This window comes from Haemorhous mexicanus, chromosome 15 (assembly GCF_027477595.1).
Source record: "Haemorhous mexicanus isolate bHaeMex1 chromosome 15, bHaeMex1.pri, whole genome shotgun sequence".
Taxonomy (NCBI): domain Eukaryota; kingdom Metazoa; phylum Chordata; class Aves; order Passeriformes; family Fringillidae; genus Haemorhous; species Haemorhous mexicanus.
In genome coordinates this window covers 13,926,253-13,949,443 of record NC_082355.1, presented here as the reverse complement: position 1 = coordinate 13,949,443, position 23,191 = coordinate 13,926,253, and the positions used below count along the sequence as shown (strand labels likewise).

General features: G+C 39.4%; 1 protein-coding gene across 13 annotated transcripts in view; it reads right to left on the bottom strand.

Moving 5' to 3' along the window:
- Positions 1 to 23,191, bottom strand: part of TENM2 (teneurin transmembrane protein 2) — a 612,765-nt gene that overhangs the window by 81,416 nt on the left and 508,158 nt on the right. For 12 of the 13 annotated variants that reach the window (XM_059860582.1, XM_059860584.1, XM_059860583.1 and 9 more), the window contains 2 exons: positions 23,088 to 23,189; positions 3,729 to 3,923 (listed from right to left, as the gene is read on the bottom strand). In XM_059860582.1, coding sequence (XP_059716565.1) covers positions 3,729 to 3,923; positions 23,088 to 23,189 — 297 coding nt within the window. The remainder of the gene's footprint in view (positions 1 to 3,728; positions 3,924 to 23,087; positions 23,190 to 23,191) is intronic. The other variant, XM_059860586.1, reaches the window with a different exon arrangement.

Here is a 23,191-nt window from a genome sequence, read left to right as displayed (position 1 = left end):
TGCTTGTCCTGTATTGCTACTTCTTCTTTGTGCTTAGCCAATTATAACCTGTCTGAAGTTTACAATGCATCTTTTGTACAACTGCTGGTGAACTCAATGGACACAGAGCTGTGGCAAAACAGTCTGAATAAAGAAGTAAAGTACATAAAAACTTAGGTCAATCTCCTTTAAAGATGAAGGTTACTTTCCTCCTACATTTGGTCTGTTCTGAGTTTTTTTAGGATATATATTTTAACAGAAAATGCAGAAGGGTAGTACATGTATAACATCGTTATAGGATAGCTAACTTTAGGAGATAATGATAAGTCATCATGTACTCTCCTTGTCAGGAATGTATCATCTTCCTTCTCAAATGAAAGCACTAATGAAAGGAATGTGGAGCATATGAAAAACACCACCTTCTGCTACATAAATTAACTGTCTTCCCTCTATCCTGAATTACAGTGCTCATGCAGCTTTGATTTATTTCTACAGAATGAGCCTATCAATGCCCTAAGCCCCCAATTTCCCTTGTTTTACAGGATAACAGACTAAACACCTTTGTCCTTTGTTCTAGACAAATGTGCTTTACAGCTGTTTTGTTCTATCATCTGGGTAAGTAGCAGCTTTCAAAGTTTAAACTGAGCAGAGTTTTTACTCCGAGCTCCAATCTTGTTCTATTTTAATACATGCTCAGAGTTATCATCTCGGGCCAGCTCCTCGCTGCCGAAATTAGCATAATGTGATTACCTGCAACAGAACTGCACTGACTTGTGTTGCAGAGGTTCTGGCCCTGAGGTGTAGCAGGGTTTACAATGGTATTTAATCAGGATTTATACACAGACCCTCTTTGGTGTTTAAACAAAGGAGAATGCACCTTAGCAGGTATGTTAGGCTTGGAACTCACAGCCCCCCTGGCAGCTCACATCATTAGAGCTCATTTAGTATTGGGCCCTCTGTAGATTTGACACAAAAAGGTACTGAAAGCAATTTATATCCTTAAGGACAAAAAGGAGGTCAAGGAGTTTTTCAAACAATATGTACCATGAAGTCCCCAAAGAGCCATGAATTACACTTATGAAGTTAAATGTCATTGAAAAATGACTCGACCAGGAAAGTAACAAGAAAACCACCCTTAACTTAACCTAATTTGGCAATTTCACTTGTGTCCCCCACAAAGTAGACTGAATGAAGCCTGACAAATACCCTACTTCATCTTCTGTGCAAATTTGTTAATAGAAAAACAGTGTTTATGCTGCAAAAATTGTGCATCAAAAATATTGATTTTGGTGTCACTTTCATTTCAGGTAAATTGTTTGAACAATATAAACATGATGAATATCAGAAATAAAAAGCTATTGGGAAGAAAAAAAAAATGCTGACCCACTTATTCTAATTCAATATCCTAGTTGGAAAATGGCAAATGAATCAACCTTTGCCATTCCTTTTGGAAGTTCAAATCAATAGAGGAGATTTCATATATTATATAGAAATACAGAAATATTATTTCTATCATTCTACCATTAAAAGTGTAAAATTTCTATTCATGCAAAAACTTTAAGACTAGATGATTAATTAGACAGACACCACTTCATGGTGTACCCTTTCTCCCATAGCACTTGAATTAATGTGAGAAATATGTACAAAAGAAATGGAATTTTAGAATAGAAACATGGTGGCTGATTTTTATTTATTTGCAAATTAATTCATTGACTTATTTATTGCTCAATCATATATGCAAAAGGTTGCTTTAACCTTTCTTGTCATGTTATTGGCCCCTTCCAAGTTTGCAATCAATACCTCCTGCCTTTGTAATCCATTTATCTTTTCAGGAAGAAACGTATCCTTCCAAGCACAGTGTTGATTAAATAATGTATATCCCTTCACCTCCCAAAAAGCTCTGTTGACTGACAGATTTGTTGTGCTCCCAATTTTGGCTGGACTTAACCCAATACCTTTGCAAAAAGGCCTGCACTGGCTTTTTCTAGAAACTTCTCTGGAGCTGCTGATGTCTCTGCTTCACCATTCCAAACGTTCACCTGAGGATAAGATGGATTAAGCACTACAGGAGCCTATTTCTCCTACAGGAGTTTGGGGATCCAAGGCAGATAGATCCATGGCCCAGACAGACCACAGCCATTCTAGAGAGCTGAAAGCAGAGAGAGAATTCCATGCAAGTCCCTAGAAATTACAATCAAAGGGAGGGAGGAATGGTTTGCAAGGAAAAATTTCCTGAATTAAATGAAACAAAGATCATTTTAGGTTGTCTACCATAATCTCTCCAATAACACAAGCATTTATACAACAACAGAAAATACAATGAAATGTACAAAACTTAATGAGACTAAGCAAACAATTGCAGTTAGTACCAGAAAGAGAGGTTCTGCAGTCCTGGGGAATAGATTGGGTGCTGTAGAGCATGTTAAAGACAGTCTTTTCCATCTTTGATTTTCATGAGAATGATAGTTAAATCAAGGAATTTCAGATAATTTTTGAAAATCTCCTAGTATCACACACGCAGGGTGAACTGAGAACTATAAATTCTAAGGGGAAAAGAAGATATTACAGCATTTTCTGGATATAGTTCAAAATGTAATCCATTAAAAACAACATAAAAACTCTTGGTTTCAACTGAATTCTGGAGAAAAGCTCTAACAACCAGTGTTGAGAGGATTTAGTGGAAGAAGGTGACAGGAATGAACTGAACAAACAATTGCAGTGCCACCAGTGAGGATCCTGGGTTTCTTCGCTTTTTTCCCTTTTACCACAAGTTCACTCAGACTAATGCCAGATCTTGCCATAAAGGTGATGACAATAAAACCCTTAGTGGTTTGTTTATCCACAGTTTTCTTTCCTTTCTTTTCTGATGGGAGAGACAGCTGTTCACTACAGGGTAAGATGAAAATTGATACACACAGTATCAATACAGCTCGGCAACCTGTTCAGAATAATCCAGAGAGACTCCTCAGCCCTCACAGCATGATATCCCAGCCCTATCACTTCAGCCCTCAAGCTGCTTCTCTGTTTGGAGGATTAATAAACCCTGGAGCACAGTAATACATTCTAAAAAGAAAAGCAGTCCAATTTACATTGTGCATTCTAACAGAAAACAACCATTATTGAGCTTAATCTATGACCACATTTTGCATGGGTTATTTTAAAAAATTTGTTCATTCTACATACTCAAGGAATTGGACACTTTGAATCTGAAAAGCTTTTCTGCATTTAAAGGACAGTTATTGTTCGTGTGTGCCATCTACCTTTCCTTAATCCCATATGATTGCAGCCAACAGGAGTAATTTGCCCCACATTAAGTCTGTAAGTAGCATGGATATCCAAGTCTTTAAAATATTTTTCACCAGTTTCTGTCTTAATAGTGATTGATACGTGCTTTGTGTGAAGCTGAAGCTATACAATTTTGTCTCCCACTGCTCCTTTTTCCTCTGCATTTCACATCTAAATTGTTCAGTAAACATAATCCATAAGAAAAGATTTTTCTTTGCTCTTCGACAAAGGAATTATTCAGGTTTACTTGTGGCAGACACTCTTAATACTGCACAGCCATGTATACAGAAGGCCTGAACTCTGACAGATCAGTAAAATTGTGGTGGACTACATTTTTACCCTCTTTTACCTGCTAGAGTAGTTTTATTATTAGATTTTTATTCCATTCTTTCCTTTTTCCCTAGCCATTAAATAACTCCCAAACCTAGAAAACAAACTAACAACAGAGAAAATAAATATCCTACCTTCCTCACAGTTTTCTCCTTTATAGCCCACAGAACAGACACAGTTCCCCTCGATGCAGGAGCCATGACCTCCACATGAGGGGTCAATGCACTGGCTGATGGGCACATCACATTCTGGACCTTTCCAGCCACTGTAGCACAAGCAGGTGCCTTTGGAGTACTGACCATTGCCACTGCACAGAACGGGGCAGGCAGCTGGAAAACGGAAGGAAAGAAAAACAACACACAGGGTCATGCACGTAGTTGTGTAAAAGTGCACTAAAAATCCACTACCAAACACTTATACTCAATTATGTTCATTTACTGAGGGGAAAAAATCCAAGATAATTTGCAGTGGTTCAGTTCTTCCATTCCCAAACAAATCATTTGATTGCTATTTAATAAAGCAAATATGTGTTGGGCATTCTGAGACTACAACTCCTGTTCTTTGGAGAATACTGATAATGTTTTGGATAACTAATGAGGTAATGTGAACAGATTTGAGTTTGACATTACTCTGCTTTGTTTCTCTAGGTAACATCCAATTTTCAGAGAACACAAAACATTCAGTCCCCACAACACCTTATTATTGGCATCCTTCTTCTACCATAACACTTTAATGTAATGTCCCCAAACTTTTTTAGACCCTTTGGTTTTCAGTGTAAGAATCTTTAATACAAGAATGACACAAGCTTTCAGCTACTACAAATGCACCTTGGCACCACTATCCCTGCTGAGCCTTGTTTCCCTGAATCCCAGTGACAGCTTTAACCCTGTGTGTACTGGCAAGAAAGCACCATTAACCCCTACCCCTCACTACTGTGTTATTAAGGGGGTAAGACATTCTGAGCAAATATTCATTTATGCAAATAAAGTGAAACTATGAATAATAAAAGTAGTCAGTAGGTCTTGGGTGCCAGGAATCAGATGTTGTACACATGCAGAGCAATGGAAAGAAACAAGTGGTTGATTAAAACCCAGGTGCACATAAATGTTTCCCTAAGTCATCTTCACTCCTGTGTGCTCATGTCTCCCTTGGGAACATGGCAATCTGTGAACTTCTGGGCCTGTTAAAGACTGGCTGTGTGGTCACTAGCCAGAGAAATGGAAAAAAACCCAGAGAAATAAAAGAAAATGAGAGTAATGAAGTGAGTCTTTAAGAAAAGCTTGGAGCACTTCTCTGCTCTTCTCTCTGATGCAGTTTGATAAAGACAGAAAAGTATTTCCCTGTCTTTTCCCTCTTCAAAGTAATTAGAAATGAACACCCGGTGTTACAGTGCCAAAAATATACTCAAAAGCTACTATTAATCATTAAAAGGTCCTAATGCCTTCTTGGCTTCTATTATCCCTTTAACCCCAATGATCAAGAAGAACGCAAGTAATTGATTTCCTACAAAAGAAATCTGCAATGGTCCAGTTATTCAACTTCTCCATTGTTCAGCCCTGCAATACTTATTAATCTTAGGTGTCCCATTGATCTGTTGCAAAAACACATTTCAAAACAGATTTTTTTGTGAATTTTCTTATTTGATAGGTGAAAAAATTGATCAGAAAAAATAAAATTCAGATTTCTAACCTGAAATGTTAGGTAAAATTTAGAGTGCTGAGAATTAATCAAATAAAACTACAGATTAATGGGCTGAATGTCATATAACATGTATAATATTTTTTGGCCTATTTTTCTTCTACAATTTAAAAAAAGTAGAACAATTTCAAAGTCAGTATGCTGAAGTTTCAGGTTTGCTACTGCTTCTATGTCTTAGGTCCATATTATCCATCCTTTGGTAGCAAGAGGACTTCATTCTACTTCATTCTTGGTGTTCTCTCTTACTGTAAGTTTTGTCCAGATGTTTACTTATGCAAAAATAAACAGAAATTTGAATAAAATATAACTTCCATCAGCAACTGTAAGTGTAGCAGAAGGGATTACAACTGACCTCACCCCTGGTAATTCACAGTTGTAATAATTACTAGAGAAGAAGAACAGCCTTGCCCTTAATGGGTCACAGCTGTGACTGATGAAGATAAATGTGATAGAAGAGGTGGGGTGGCTGGTCAGGGAGAGCCTGGGCGTAGAGGAGCCCTGAGGAAGAAGGAAAGAGCCAGAGAGACACAAAGAAGAACAAACAAGGAAGAGAGTTGCTGCTGCAGAAGATCTGTCTGGGTCTGATGGACTTGGAGCCTGCAGTCATAGTTGAGCCTCTGTGGTCAGAGGCAGCAAGGAAACATTTGCAGTCCCATTCCAGCAGGAACAGCCAGCAGTCAGGGTCTGTCAGAGAAGCCAACAGTAGGAGCTTGCTGTGCTCAGAGTCAGGATGTCTAAGCTGTAAAGAAGAATAAACTGGGACCCTTTTCATGTTGTTAAATGAGTGTCTGTGTCTTGGCTCATTTCTACCCTAATGAGAGGTCTGCTGCAACAAGCAACATTTTCAGATTTGGTATATGTTCACAAGCGCTTTACTGAGTTCAGTAAAAAAGCTGATGCTAAATTTCTGCTGGTTTTGCTTTCAGCAGCTGGTTTCTGAGCTAAGTTTACTCAGCCAGCTTGTACTGAAATACCACACAGACAAAGTGTCCCCACACTGCACTCCAGGACAGTCTGTGTTACATCTTTTTGCACCTCAGCATCAAACACCTTTCCATGATGTACCACACACTGAACTAACAGCAACTTAAATGCTGCATGGCTTTTCCTTCTGGCTGCATGCTCCCCTGAGGAGCCTGGTTAATCTCCCAGCACAGCCTTTCCCTGATCAGGTGTGCAGCTCCTGCAAGTCACCAGGTGAGACAGACAGAAAGAAAGGCATCAACCCAGCACCACTCCCACTTTTTGGCTATGAAGATCTGGAGGCACAATTCCTTTGTCCATAACTCTCAATTTCACTGCAATTTAAAGGCTTGTTTTGGGCTGACACTGATACATGTTCTCAAATAAGGAAGGTAATAATTTCTGTCCTGCTCTCTTTCCACAGTGTAGAGGATTTTGGGCAAGTGATCAGAAAGCAGCCTGAAGACCTGGAGTGATCATGAGTGTTAAGTTTCTTGGTGTCATCTTGCACACTGAAACAGTGTACAGACTCTGGTCTTTTAATTGGAACTCGCTTTAACACAAAAAAACTTCTCTCTCTCTAGAACAAGGCACCCTCAGCTCCTGTGTGGGGTGGTTAAGCCTGCAGTCCCTTTGGTGAAGTCCACCACAGAAGGAAGTAAATAATGCTGGATGCAAATCCTCTCCATGTTTCCATGGCACTGCAGAGACTCAGAACTGTCATTGCTGATGGTTTCTCAGTGTGGATTCCCCAACTGCACTAGGACACACTTCCTTCTGCCCACCCAACTCCTGACCACACTGTGATAAAGCAGCATGGAAAGAACAGGTCCCAGGAAGGCTAAATGAATCCGTGGGCATTAGGCAGTTTCTTTGGAGAAACCACATTTGTTCAAGTAGTTATAAGGACAAAAACTTAAAGCTGACTCCCAAGCTGGATACAAGTGAGGAACAGCTCTTCTTGTTTTCCTGTTTTACAGACCAACATGTGAATCAACTCCTGAAAGGATTTCTACTCTGCAAACCTCTCTGGTGTGAAAACTCAAATAAAGACAATAACTCTGTTTAAACAGCACACTGCCTTGAAAGAGGGACTAAGCAGAAACAAACCATTTTAAAAATAAGTAAGAAAAAACCAAAACAACAAAAACATCCAAGCCACTCGACTATGACCAGTCTAGACCTAGCTAGAGAGGCCTGGACCTGTAATTCTGTGCCAGACACCTGCTGTAACATCACTTCTCTGCTTGCTTTGTCCCTAAGTCTTGTTAAGCATTGGGTAACTGTAGTCCAGCTAAAGGTGATGTGTATCTGCTATTTGGAACTTGTCTGTGGGAAAGCCATTCTTAGCTCCTGCTTTTGACCTGGATTTGCATGGTTCAGGTTCTGGGATATCAGAGCCTGGCATTGCAGAGGAAAGGTTACTGGATGGTGCTGGGTCTTGGGCTGAAGAGCTCCCACAGCAGTTTTTTTAGTGCTCCCTGCCTCTACTATGGTGCTTCAGGAATTTAAGAAAAGCTGAAAGCCATGTCACAGCTTTTCATGCCTCTCTTCATGTTTCTATCAGGTCAAAGGTCTTGCTGTGGTTCATGGATCTATTCAGTCCTTGTGCAGCTTGTCTGTAAGTTGAACAGCAATCTGCCTTCAGGGGTTTGCCAGGGCAGTCACAGTGCCAGTGACACCAGAACTGACTCTGGACAAACAAGAGAATCTGTCACTTAACCTTAGGGATGAAGTGGATACAGCAAAGATTGAGGCACTTGCAACTTAAAGCCACAGTTTAATCTACAAGCCTCTGCTGGAGTTATTCTGTAAACTACAGGAGTATCACTAAGAATAAGAAAAATGACAGATTCTGGGACAGGTTTTAGCACTTCCAAGACTGCCATGTCACTAAGATTGCAGGAGAAACATGTAAGCAAGAATGCAAGAAGGTCTAGGTTATTACAAGAAGCTGGCTTGTCCCTGCTGTAATGAATAGCTCTTTGTGACTATTTTTGCTCTGGGTTTATAGTCTGTCTTGTGTGAGGAAGAGAGAGAATCAAGCTACTTTTCTATAGGCAGGTAGCCTAAAAAGTGTTTTGCTATGCCTACTTCCTAGATCATATCGCTGCAGGATGAGATCCAAACCAGTCCACCCTCATTTTACATCCTGGAAGCTTTAGCTGATGTGAAAACTCCTCAATAATATTCTAGATTTCTTGTCATCTAAGACTGTTTGTGTTTCCCCACGGGAAGTGGGCAGCTCCTGGTCCAGGACAGAACTGATTGCTCGAAGTCTGATGAAGCAATGTGAAGGAAGGTGGTTTATGTAATGGAACAACCATGCTCCATCTCATTTCTGTGGAGAGACAGATTGCATATCTTACACCAGCACTGGCAAAAGGTGGACAGAGATCTTCAGGAGTAGTTATGGCAACACTCAGGCAACTTAGGCCCAAAGGTATATGTCCTGAGTGAGGTCTGGATAAGCAGAACAGCTATTAACCTTTAATGTTCTTTGGTTATGGGATTATGCCCTTTACTTGTATTTGAACAAATCAGATTAAATTTTTAACATGGGGCTCAGCTGATGAACAGACACTGCAGACCCCTGAGTGCTGCACGTATTTGAGAACATTGATGCAGCAGGAAAGACAAGCCAAGCATCCCTCTGAAAGTTCTCTCTCTAAAGGATATTTTTGAGTAATGTTCATATTCCCTGATGCATGAGGAAAGGTGATTTGGTAACAGCCTATTACACTCAGATGAGGAGCAGAGATGGCCAGGGATAATGCCCATAGAGTCTGGCACCAAAAGCCACCAGCTTTTGTGTCCCAGCTGCAGTCTGTGCACACACTCCTTGCACCCCCCTCCAGTGTCCACACACACATACTCACCAGAGCAGTTCTTCTAGAGCATGGCAAGAAACCAGCAAAGGATGTCTGAGGAGACAAATGCTTGGAGGCTGCTGAAGAACTTGGATTAGTTACACAGCTGCTGGGCAGAGAGGCTTTCCCCTGCTACTTGAAGCTCCAAACAGGATGGGAAGGCAGAGCTCTGGCTTGGTTTCTCTTGCTGTAGAGCAAACATTACCCTGGTGCAGAGAGAGTCCTGTACCACTAGGACCTACGCTGTCAGTTCTCTACTGCAGACTTTTTTCAGTTCCTCCTCATAAAATAGACAAATTGGTATATTTCTCTTCAAAATTATTTGAGTCTCTGGGCACAAATATATGCAGACTAGAAAGGTTCTTGAATTTGCATCTACAATGCTTCCCTGTCCTGGACCAGGTCAAAAGCAATGCCCTTATATTATTCTTCTATTGCAAGCAGCTCAGCTTTTCATTCAAAATTAAATTTTAAAACATGGCAGAGGAAGAATAAATTTTTGGTCCCATCTAATTTTTTAATGTGTGTATCACAGAATTTTGTGGTGAGATCCCCATGACAAAACTGCACCGAGGGATGCTATTTGGGTAAGGGTGTATCCATAATGCTTGCAAGACCCAATCTTGCACAGAAACCACATTTTTCTTGCCCCAAGCTGGAGTGCAAAAAAGATGAGCTTGGCTGTTTGTTCACCATGTAAATAGTATGGAAAATCAGGATTGAGTGTTCAAGTATGACCTTAAGACTGAACTAAAAGAGCACTTGGAATTTATCTACAGTGCCTGAGCACTGCTGGCTGTTCCATCAAACAGTTTTAACAAGATTAATTGACAAGTTAAAATTCATGGAAGAACATTTTGTGATTGACCATAGAATTTCAACAAATTTGTGGAATGAAAATCTGCAAATGCTACTGAACACAAAGAGGCTTCATCTGTTGTAGAAAGTCCCAGCACACACTACCTCTGGAACCAGAAGAATTTAATGGAGAAGCAACAAAGGCAAATACAACTTTTACTCTCCCTCAGCTATCTGCTGTATGTTACCATCACAGCTGAAATCCTGGGTGAAATGGAATTTTGGTCTCAGCCATTACAGCTTTACTTCGCTCTAAACAAATAAACACATTCAGAAAAAAAGCATCTGTAAAGACACTGTTTATACTCCAATGTAAGACATGTTCAGTCCTTGTTGAACTGTACAGAATTTTGCCACACCTAAGAAAAATATTTATTTTTATCTGTAGGTGCTCCTGTTTAGGAGGAGGAAGTAAATTTCAGTCACAAAAATTCACTGAACTGATTTGGGCAGCCTTGCTATGCTCTTTGGACATGGAATTGCACAAATTCCTTGTTATATAAAGGAGTGGATAATGCAGGCACACTTGCATAATGAAACTAAAGTTGTCCTTTTTTTCACTGACCACCAGGAATTGAACTGAAGACAGATGTAGGTCAAACTTCTTAGCACTGAGCCCTACCAGGGACCCTTCAGGGTGCAATTCCTCTAGGGGATAATTAATTCAGACTCTGTAATACCTCACACTTGGACTTCCTTTTAGCAGAGATTAGGCTGCTACTGCTGAGAGATTATGCATGATTTTGTCAACATATAAAGAAGATGGATTCCAGTTTTTGACAGTCTAATCTGAAGCCTGTAAATGTGCTCCAGGTCAGCTCCAAACTGGAGCAGAAATAGAGGAAAGAGCCAAGACAAATGTTGTGTACAACTGCCTGGTTCCTAACCTGACAGATGAGAGCAGAGTTTGCCTTGTTAAATTTACCACACTGTACTGGCATTTCTCTCTTTTTGGTCTTTATGCTGGTGATGCACATTTAGACCACACATAATTTCTCTTCAATGGACAAATTAGATTAATAAGTAAGCAGATGAAGATGTGTTTTACTGATGTAAGAGTTGAATCCTACAACTGTCAACCAAAGCCCCAAATAATTTTAGATTCACTGCAAAAGCTACAATCAAGTTCCCGTTCTCCTAAAATTAAGTCATACCTATTTATGTATGCACAATCTTAATCTAAATGGTCTGAAATCCACAAATCACTATACCCAAAGGAATCAAAAGCATTTGCATTTTAGAAAATCAGCCCAGTTATTAAAAAAATTAATTGCTGTCAACTTGATTCAAAATGTTGGCTCCAGACTTTGCATTAATATTGTAAACAAAAAAGTATTGAGACATCCCTTGTTTTATTATACCCATAATATCCCATATTACATCAAATATTTGCCCTTAATTATCATATCCCTTTGTTATACCAAGTATTTGTCCACAGACATTTCTAAAAATTAGAAGACATATAAATCTGTTAGTTGTAGTCTGAAAATACAATGGTTTTGTTTGACAACACTTCCCTTCATATGTTCTGTTTAAACCTATTTCAATCAGTCGGCTGCATATTTCACTATTTGTCTGCAAACTTATTAGTTTTTACTGAAGTTCATTTGTGGATATGAAAATCTGAAATAACTTCTAAGACCACTTCATGGTTTATGCTTTTTCTCTTTTACTAATTTGTGCTAATTTTACACTACTTGCCTTGGGAGAAGCTGCTCTGCCCTAGCAAAATCATGCCCAAGAAAATCACTCTGGAATGGGAAAGCAAGACTGTTTTCTCTCACCTGCTCTTTGTGCCCCACAAATGTGCTATTTGCACAGTCAGGAAGAATGGTGTTTGACTAGTCTGGTGCTCTTCAGAGATCACTAAATTCACTAACTCCCATTAGGCTGAAATCTTCTTAAGAGCAGGGACAATTAGAAAGATCTACAAAGTCTTTTTTAGGTTGCTCTAAGAGCTCGTGCTCTTCCAAGCAGAAATCATCATCTAGAAATTCACCCAGAAGCAGGAGAATGAACAACTGTGAACTACTGTCACTGGCATGAGGTGGTTCAGCAGTTACTCCATGAAATGCTTTGACTGCAGAACACAGAACTCATTTAAATGGTTTAACAGCAGTGCTGCTCTGCCCTGGCTGGCACCAGGTCAGCACCAAGAGGGAAAGTCTCTCCCAGCAGTCAAGCTCTGCTCTCCCTACTTCAGTTGCCCAACACCAGCCCCACCAAGCTGTGCCAAACTGCACATTAGCAAGCGAGGAGGAAACCCACAGAAGAATTTCCAGAAGGACAAAAAACCCATCAGGTGTGTCAAATCTCTGACATTCAGAAACCATTTGGGGAAAGCAGCACACGCTGACTTAAGCACTAAAGTATGGATGCTTTAATTAATCCGGGGTGAATTTAATTGCTTTAGTTAAGTGGAAATCGGGTTAAAAATGATGCAGAGCATGCTGGGGTGTGTTAAAAACATGACATATGAGTTGGATGAATCGATAAATTAAAACTGCACAGATGTTTTAATTAAACCCAGGAAACTTAACGAAGATCACTAGAGACTTTTAAGCCTATGATTAATTCAATTCATTTAAAATACCTGTAGAGATATGGGGATGCCTCCATTTTGGGAGTTATAGAAGTTCTCAATCGATAAGTACTTAAGCTGTTCTACAAAAAAAATGGGATGATTTTTATAGAAGTGACTGGACAGCATTAACTGCACAATTAATATTTACATTCTTCTGAACACTCAGCAAACTTTTGCATTGGCCCAAATTTATCACAAAGGTCATTTTGTTTCTCATGCCTTCAGCGTGAGCCTATCTGTCAAAAAGAAAACACTTGCTGTTCCCTCCTCTACCATTGTACAAAGTACCTATTTCCATTAGATAATTGCTTAGTTTAACAACTGTTACAAAAAATCTATGTAAGAAATACAAATGTGTCTTCTCAGACTAAAACCAATTTTCAGAAATGCAACAATTTTTTCAAACAGTCTCTTTGAGGCTGCTCAGCTGGTACAAGTAAATTTTGCTTGATTATTCAAGCCCTATGATATTTTCAGTAACAATAACACTGCAGTCCATAAGAATAAGGAAATCAAAACTAAGCCAATATCAAATAACTCAGAACAATTTAATGATGGATTGAGAGGACTGAAGCCCCATTACTCCTTTGTGAAGATGAGCTTAGACAACCTCACTAACCACCAACAAAGACCTTAGATAGAGATTGGAGTGCTTCAGGGGGAGGGAAAGAGACCTCTGTTCTGTCTCACTGGAGAAGGCATAGCTGCACATAAAAAAAATAATTTCAAGTGGCATAAAACAAACTACAAATTGGAGATGAAGACAAAAGAAGACATTTGAGTGTACTGACACTTGATAAATCAGCTAGCTGTGCCAGCAGTCAAATGTCTTGAGGACTTTGTTCTATCAGTAAATTCTGGATTTGGTCAGCCTGGTTGTTTTTTTCTCCACCATGGCAGAAGCACTGTCACTGTGCTAAGGGAAGAGTGCAGTTCCCCACACAGGACAGAAGGTGATTTGCAGCCAGTCCAGATCAGGTCCTGCCTCTCTGCTGCACCATTACAGAGCAGCACAGTTCAATCTCTTTTTCACATGCATCAATGCATTCAAGGGAATGGAAGCTCCCTAGCTCTGGTTCTGACTTACCACAGAAGAATGAGACTGATCAGTTTGCCACTTATTTTATGCCTTTGAAAAGGAAGGAAAAAACCCAAAGCAAGCAAACCAACTCTTTTTCTGTGAGTAACACAGAATCAGAGCTGTGAAATTCCTGCTTTAGAGAAAAGCAGTGAAGTTGCTACAAGACCACGCAGAGAAACAAGTTTTACTTCCTACCGACAGATGGGAACCAGCAGATGTTGAAATCAGCTACTGTCATAGACAGGCATGTAGATATCCATTCCTATGTTTTGATAACTTCATCACTAGGAAAACTGCAGAGGAAGACAGAACTAAACTATTTCGGAGTGCTCAGTTGCTATCCCAGTGGAAAGAATCAGTGAAGAGTCACAGAGATGATTCTTCAAAAAAGCAGCAGTGAGATGATGCTCACAAACCGCAGCAGTAAGGACAAACATCAAATACTAGAAACTCCCTTCCAAACATAAGTGTTGTGATTCTCAACAGAAAAGCACTAACTGCATAAAGTCACTTATGCTTCTAGGAAAAGGAACAAAAAAAAGTGAAATATTTCTTCAAATATTTTTGGTAAGTTTTACACCATTCCCAGTGAATGCTGTAAAAACTATTGCTCCTGTGGTGGTGGCTTAGCTCTGGCTAAACAGCAGTGCAGTGGATGCAGGACTGCACAAACAGCCTGCAGCATTCAGGGTATTTAAAATGCAGGCTGGTTTGCTTTCATTCCAGTTACTATTATTTGCCTTGTTAAATTTACCAGAAAAGCTAAATCATAACATGTTTAACTGCACAGTTCCACATTAGCTGCAGATATTTAAACATTTTTCTACGTTTGAATTAGAGATTTTATTTCTTTGTTTGAGGAAGTGAAGGAGGATGACAGTTAACTGAATTTAATCTTACTGAAGTAAGGACTAAATATAGAAAAATATCTAAATTACAGTTTTGAATCCAGATATAGTGTAGGTGTGAAAAAAGTCATGCATGCTGAAATCTGAGGCTATGATTCAGGGCTGTTTCTGTTATTCAGGGATGGCAAATGTCTAAGGATGTCTGACAACAGCTGTGTTTCTATAATGTGATTTACAATACGACTTAATCACAGTCGCTTCAATGACATTTACCATCATCACAAGGACTCCAAGAAGATCCCATCACAACTGCCAAGATGAACCCTTAGAACTTAATGAAATAAACAAACACCAGTACAATTCCAGGGAGACAAAGCAAAGTAAAACCAAAATGTAGATTGCAACACAATTAGATAAGCTACCCAATTAAGCACAAAAACAAATTACGAGGCATACAGCACAGCAAGCACAATTCAGCTCAGCAGAGCAGAGTGGGAGCAGAGAAATTCTTGGCCACCAATGGAAGTATTATAGAGGAAAAAAAGCTTTTTGGCTTGATAGAACTAAGCTGCACAATGGTTTTTGTCCTGCATGTACTTATATAGATGTCCACTTCCTTGGTGCACTCAGAACCTTTTGAAATATTCTACCTATTGGAACTCCACTGAAACAGAAGATATTTGTGCAAATAGATGTGTTTGTGCTGCACAAGTTTAAGAAGGGAAGAAAGAGAAGTAACTGATAACACAGCAGTCTTCAAAGCAGCTGTGAGAGATCAAATAAATGTGCCCACTTTTTATTAAGTATGAAAATATTACATAATGCTGTTGAAGAAAAATCCATTAATAAGATTTTACTGTGTTTCCATGTGCTTTCCATCTTGGACATAAGCAAAGCAAACTTTCTTATAATACTAAGCCAATAAAATTTGGTTCCAGCTCAGCTACAGTACTTATTGCCTGTGGCTCTCTTTAGTCCCTGAGTTTCTCCAGCTGGGGTAGTGAATGATCACAAAAAACACCCAAGTGTTTGCTGAAATCAGAGAATTATATCATTCCCTACACGTTCACTTTTCACCTCTCATGTTTTGTCCATCACTAGGATCAGTGACTTCTGTCAATTATTTTCTTCTTCCTTCATTACTGAATTCCTCAGTATTCCCCATTATTTTTTTCTTAATCCTTTCAGCTTTGTCTGATTTTTCTTCCTGCAGAATAAATCTGCCTTCTTAGCTGCACCACTATCCTACAAGCTCTTTGGGAAAAGGAATAATTCCAAGTTCATAGGCTACAGCATGAACTCAGAAATATCTGAAAGGACAAAGTAATTCACATGGACAAATTTGCCTGTATGTTTACTGGTGGTTTAATATAGAAAACATGCTAATAAATTGCTTCATGAGATGCAACTATTAGTGTATTTAACAACATTAAATTGATTTCTTTAAAAAATTTAAAGCATTTTTGTTTTCCTGTAGAGGCCCAACCATAACAAAAAGAATGAAGGATGTACTTCTAAACAACAGGGGAATCCCCACTTAAAATGATTCAGGACAAGATCTTTTGCAGATAAATTCATTATAACCCTAAATTCAATGCTGGAATCAGCAAAAGCTGTAGAAACTTTAAGAACAATGTAAAGTTAATATTTTGCATGTTGAAACCTATATTCTTAAAGTATTATATACTCAAATACTTAATTATATACTCAGATACCTAAAGCACTGTATACTCAAGTATTCCCAATGCTACAAGCAGCTCCTGGGTGCTATTTCTACTTTACAAATACTCTCTTAGAAAGAATGCAGAGGGTATGAGCACCAGTTCCAGCCTGGTGCAGAAAAGGGAGCAATCTGAGCACTGCTAATCCTCCTGTTCAACCTACACCGTGCTGGAGGGACAGGTACACATTCCTAAGCAGCAGTGAAATGTTATGTGTTAAATGCCTTGTGTTGTAACAGAAATTTAACACGGTATCTGCTGTAGAATGCCAGAGCCCAGCCCCTCCATCCAGCCCCCTGCTCTTCCAATCTCCAGGAGGATCCCTGAGGATTGATGAGGAAGCTCAGACTAGACATGATGGCTCCTATTGCCCCGAGTCCCTTCTGGAGCCATGAGCACTCACAATCTGAAAGAATTCAGCCTGTGACCCCTTCAGCCCTTGGCTCCTGCCTAAATTGCCAATTAGAAAGAGTTGCAGTGATGGATTTTGTGTTGGCTCTCCTTGTCTACCTGACACTGGATCAAAGCTACTATCTCATTTCATGCAGGCCAGCTAGCAGCTGATAGACAGCAATGGCTGTCAGTCATTGTCAAAACAGGTTGCATGTCTATTTATTCATTCTGTAATTAATTTTAAGCAGTGTTAGTGACACAAGCTCCTTTTTAGAGTGTAATGCAGCTCTGTAAAACCAAGAGAAACAAGGGCAGGTAGGAAATCACTGCCCTGTACATAAAAATCTGGAAAGCAACTGAGGACATGACCAGTTAGCAAGAAATGAAAATAGCCTGCTAATAAAATGTGAGACTGGAAAACAAGAAGAAAATTTATAACAAAGGCACTTTAAGGTACTGAGTCAGAGAGGTGGGAACTGCTGGTGGGAAACACTGCCAAAGGCAGCCTTGTCTGTTCAAGTATCAAAATGATGCTTCCACCCACTGTGAGAGAAGATTTGAGTGACAAGCCAGGGCTCTGCTGCTGCTGCAGCAAGCACAGAAGTTGGCACACATAGACACATAAATACACAAAACCCAAAAACAAACCCACCCAGAAAGAGATACAAAGAGAGAAGCTGAACATGCTGGATTCTGTCAACTGCAAGAAAGGATGTGAGATATGTGTGGGTGACAAGTCAGGAATGCAGCATTTCCAGAGAAAAGCACACTTTTTCTTCTTCAGCAGTGTAAGATGATACATGCTATGATGCAAATAAAATGCTTATCAATAGTTATTTCTTCTTTGATTTACCTTTTTTTAATCTATCTCACTTCTTCTCACCCCTATCCTGCATTCTTGCTCTATCAAAGTGGAAAATACCATCATTCTACTTTTCGTTAAAGTTCATAGTCTGAATTATTTTTTTTTACTTCTTTACTTTGACAAAGTTTTTATGGACTTTTTTCTGCATTGCATCTCTAGGTCAGAATTCTGCCCTGGCTTTCAGTAAATAAAATCTACATTAAATAAACACCTTTTTCTCCTCATTGATAAATTTAGACTTCAGTCATGTTTATGTGCAACACTGCTTCAATATTGTTAATTTATTAATGTAACTGTGGCTGTGTGGCACTCCTTTCCCAGTCTTGTTTCAGGTCTTTTATCTTATGGAACATGATCTTCATGCTCTAACTTCATTTATAGACCACCTTCACCCCACACTGCTCACTGCTTGAATTCTGACTTCAACCTTTCTAGAACTTAGGATAGGATGGTTTTGAAAGTGAAATTTTAGAACTGCTTTTTTTTTTTCTTTTGAGCTGTTTGCTGTGCTCAGTCTCCCCTCTGAAGGCCCCATTTGCCCTCCATAATCCACAAGATGTTATCTGCCCCACCACCCCTCTTTCAAACTGCCTTTACCACAGTGCTCCCCCCAGATGACAACAGTCACACTGCTGGTGTGTTTATAACAGTGCATTGTCACCATTTTTTCCTGTATCTTCATATCTGTCAATTAGTTCCCATTCATTCCCCTCAAACTTTTCTTTGGGTGGTACATCCCTGGAGTCAGGTGCTGCTTTTATTTATTTGCTTTGTGTGTAAAGGATTAACCACAACAGGTCACCTTTAACTTATATTATTGCTCAGGACAACATTGTAATGATGCCAAACCTGGCACTTTTCATACTTCTGTTCCTCTCCAGCTGTTTGCTCTGCAAACCCATCTGGTGATGGCATCACCATGTTTTATCCACCCTCCCTCACTTGTCTGATCCATAACCTGTTATTGCATTTGCAGGGAGCCACTTGAATAGCTCAAGACCCATTCTCCAGTTTGACTGTGCCACAGAAGGCCCAAAGTGCTGCCTCACCTCAGCTTCCATCTCCTCTGGGAGGCCATGGCCATGTGCAGGGCAGGCAGAGAAAAAGGGGATTCAGCATCCCCTCACCTTTTCCTTCAGAGTCCAGGCAGCTTCTGTCTGCTTAAGCTATTTCCAGTTCCTAAAACTTCAACCCAAGTTGTGGTGACAAACAGTGTTTCCCTGAGTCACACAGAGAGGAGACAGACACTCCTACACATGACCAGCTGGACATCATTCATTCCTGTGGGCCATGTGCTCTACAGCAATGAACCAGCTACTGAGTTATTCTGCAGGATGCACCCCAAAATTGAATGTTGTCCCCATTGCAATCACTCCCAGAACACTGTATGCCACTGGGAGCATTCTGGACATGGCACAAAGACAGCAGTTTCAAGCAGTGTGTTCAATGGATGAAAAAACATTACTTTATGCACTGTTGTCAAAGCAAGAAGCCTCTGAAAAGCCTCAGACCAAGATGAGTCTCAAACAACTGAAATTAGATGACAACTGAAAAAATGCAAGAGTTGCTACTTCTAGTAATTATACCTTACTTACCTAATAATTGACAGCTTTTTACATTTTTTATACAGAGTTTAATAGCCCACACATAACAAAGAAAATGGCAATGGTAGGAACTCTTACTGTGGTGCAAACAGCAAATCCATTAGAATAAATATAAAGAGAGACTACACGTTACAGCTTTGTAACTATTTCAAACTAAATAGATGTTGCAAAAGAAATAAAAAGAAATTTAAAAAAACCTACCCTTCTTTTTATACTTATTAAAGTGACGCCGTCCTTTGCCAGTAAGCCAAAAACAAACAGAATGAAAATAAAATAATGAAAAACCCACACAAGGAGAACAGGAAAAGAAATTGCGAATAACATAAATCTGAATAATTAGAGTTCTTAAAATCAGATTAAAAAGTCAACTGATCAAACATCGCACAAATTTCTGGTTTTAAAAAAATCCAAAAGCCTTCATTTCATTTAGATTAAAATATTAAACATGTTTCTTATTACATTGCATAATCAACTAGAAGTATCTGCTAAATGGCAACTTCATGGCAGTTGACATAAGCTACTTGACTCCATTTTTGTCCTTCTTTCACAAATTGGACACCATCTCTTAGCAGGCTATGCTCATCATATCAATGTAGAAATCCTATGTGATGGTGCATTGTTCACCTTTTCAGATTAGCTAAAGATGCTTATGATGCAAATCCAAGTATTTTAAAATGCAAAATTAAAGGAGGCTCTGCTCACAGTTGCAAAACAGTATTTGACAGAGTCTTTGGAAGTGGTTTTGTTAAAGGAGTGGAAGAGTTGCATGCCCTTCAAATATCTTTTGAGAGGAAATGAAATTATAGCCAAGTCTGAGTCACTTCTAGAAGTCAACTCCTTGTAGCACTGAACTCCATTCCCAAGTGGTGAAAGGCAGGACATGCTGAAGGATGCCTGCTGCAGATTCACCACAGACCTTGAAAATCCAAACTATGATCAGACATAAACAGCAACAATTCTGAGCAAGAAGGATTTCTTGATCTACTTATGTGTTTATATCACAGAGCTTACAGAAGAATAGAGATGAATAGAAAAAAGTGCAACACACCAAAAAATTAAGATAATCACAGCTGCATGTCTGATTCTTTAATTGATCCTTGGCCAGAGAATCACTTTTCACCAATAGCTCCTACACGTCATTGTGGACAAGAGGTTACTCACAGTGCAGTTCAATTCACAGCAAATCTTCCACTGGCTTTAACTGTACACACTTGCTTTATCAGGACACATCTCTGCATGGAACTATCCTTTGATTATCAGATTTTCTTTTTCTTTGTATGCCATATCTTATCCACATGAGATCAAAATGTATCATTACCTTTTTTGTATGTTAGATGAAATTCTTTAACCTTAATAAGGATAAACTCCAAAGGGAATTTTGCCTAAGCAAGAATGGAGTAAATCTGCTGATACTGAATACCAGATAATAAGCTATTTCCACAGAATGAGAATGAGAAATACCCCACACAGGGTTTGGCAGGAGTGTTTGAGAGGGTGAAGTTCTTTCTATTTCAATCAGGCTATGAAAGTGTGTTACACCCTGTGGGTTGGGCCAAAAGTTCATCTCTTTCCAATAATTTTTATAGTGTTTTCTTGAAGCTAATGGATTTGAAGTCAAATCTGTGCTGTGTCTCACAGCTGTGCTTAATTTTTATCTTTTAGAACCACGTGGATGGAGGGGTCCCTGTGCACTGTCTGCAAATGGTTTGCAGAGACTCCCCTGATGTCTCTCTGCCTCTGGTGGCCTCAGGATCAGCCCTGGGATAAAGGACTGTGTTTCCTATCTGTCAGATTTGGGGTTCACACAAAGGGAAGCTCTCAGACTGCTGTTACTGCATGGACCAAGTTCTAAAAGCCATCTGAGGAGCTTGTTCACATTTTCTCCACATTTCTCTATTTGAGTCTTGCCTCAACTTATTTTATGGTGGAGAAATGATATTGAAAGATGCATTGCTAGGGAAATATTAATTGAAAAAATCAAATTGAAAAAAACCCATTATCCTTCCATACTTGTGACAGTTCAAATATAAATTTAACATTCTGGTAGATGTACACTAAACATGTGTCCATACATGTAGTATAATGTAAAAGATGTAATTCTCTATCTCATTTTACTGTGCTTTACCCTGCACAGAATTCCAATTTTGATTTCTGAGTTCTGAAACTGCTCTCACATAAAGTAAGCAGAAGAGCCTGTGGCTGTGAGAACAGGCATGAAAGAGGTGAGGCAAAAAGCCCTTACACCCAGCTCTCAGGGTAATGCTGTGCAGCTGTTCCAGCACAGAAACACGAGTTCTGTCAACACACCCATGTTCTCATCTTGTGCAGTTTTTCAAGCTTCTTTGTTCTTTAGAAATACCACGATGTCTGACAAGAAAACAGTACCAGAGTTGAAGGAAGCTTCCATGAAACTATTTCTGCTTTTGAGGGGAAAGAGACAACACAGAAAGGACAAAGCAGGAAGCAGAGGGAATGCACTGAGGAGCAGGAGAAGCCTGACAAATAGTTTGACAAGCACCTTATTCAAAAGCTATTTATCTGTCACAGCCTGAACAAAGTATTTTCTAGCACTAACACAGCATACAGTGCTACACAGAGGTTCAGTAGACAATGCAGGATTGCTGCACTACTCAAAATGCAAATGAGTTGATATAATGGCCATGTATGTGTGAAGGGTGGCAGTGAAGCACACAGTCACTGCATGCATACTTTCACAGGTTAACACCACAGAAATGCACAGAGCTGCCAGTCTGTATTTATAGCTCACATCATCACACCATTCACTTTGTGCAATACAGATATCTCCTCTCTAGATTTACCAGCTGTCTTAATTTCTCAGGTAATCAAAACAACTATTTCAATGTTCTGTAAAATGAGCAAGGTGAATGCTGAAATAGCAGTCTTAGCCTTTCAAGGCCCTTGGGGTCTCTATTTCTCCTTTTTTTTTTTTTTTTTTTTTTTTTTACTGGGGCACCTTCAAGAGCCAAGTGTGGAGACAAAACCCAGAAATTACTCACTCCAGTACAACTATAGCAGCTACTCAAGGAGTATTACATAGACACAAGGATAGGCCACAGCAGTCACAGAGGTGGGGCACAATCAACTCTCCTCACTACTGCATCAGGAGTCTAAGAAGAAATGAGCAAATTTCTAAGGCCCTTCAAGTTATTTCAAACACCAGGCTTCCCCCCTTGGAACACTAAAAACCCCCTGGAAAATAATTGTAAGCATGATATTGATAGTGTGCCTAAATCTCACACAATCTAAGAAGGAAGCAAACTGTAAAATGTTCTGAGTGTGCCCAGGAGCAGAGGGGAATACAACCAAGCCACTGAATTTAGACAACACATCTGCTACTGGCTGTACAAACTAAAGAAGTCCTCCTTTGTGAATCCTTTCCCTAAGACTGCTATCCAAAACTCTCAGAAGAACTTAATGAACATATACTGCCAATCCATAGATGTCATTTAGATTTCTACTTAATCCTTGATAGTGTATTTCACAGTTTTAGTTGTTTAAATTTACAACTGACATTTCAGAAAATGTTTATTTTTAAGATTTTATGAGGTCCTACCTATTTTTCTACAAAAAGCAAAGTTCCTTTGGTGAAAGATAATTTTATATGCAAGAAAGGTGCTCTGGACTAGAAGTACGGCTCAGGCAAGCCAGAATATGTACTACACTCTATCAATGAAGACAATCAGTCTTTTCTTGCAGACCAGCTAATGATTATCAGAAAGCATTCATAATTCATCCACTTTTCCAGAAAATAAATATTTTCTGCCATTTCTGTCTACTACCTTTGCCACAAAAAGGCTGTAGCTATGCAAGCTCATTGGAAATGTGGCAATACTTCCTCCTGAACATATTTAAATCAAGATCTAAGAATAGAAAAAGCAAATTGTTCTATTTGAATCTAGCTCAGACCCATGCTAGCTAGCAGGCACTGTAGATCAATAGATGACAGACACACACTGTGGTTATTTGTAAATATAGGGAAAATGATACCTTTAGCACAATCTGCTCCATGAAATCCTGGAAAACAGTGGCAGACACCTGAGACACACTCGCCATTCCCATGGCAATGACGTGGGCAGTCTTGCACTGAGTCT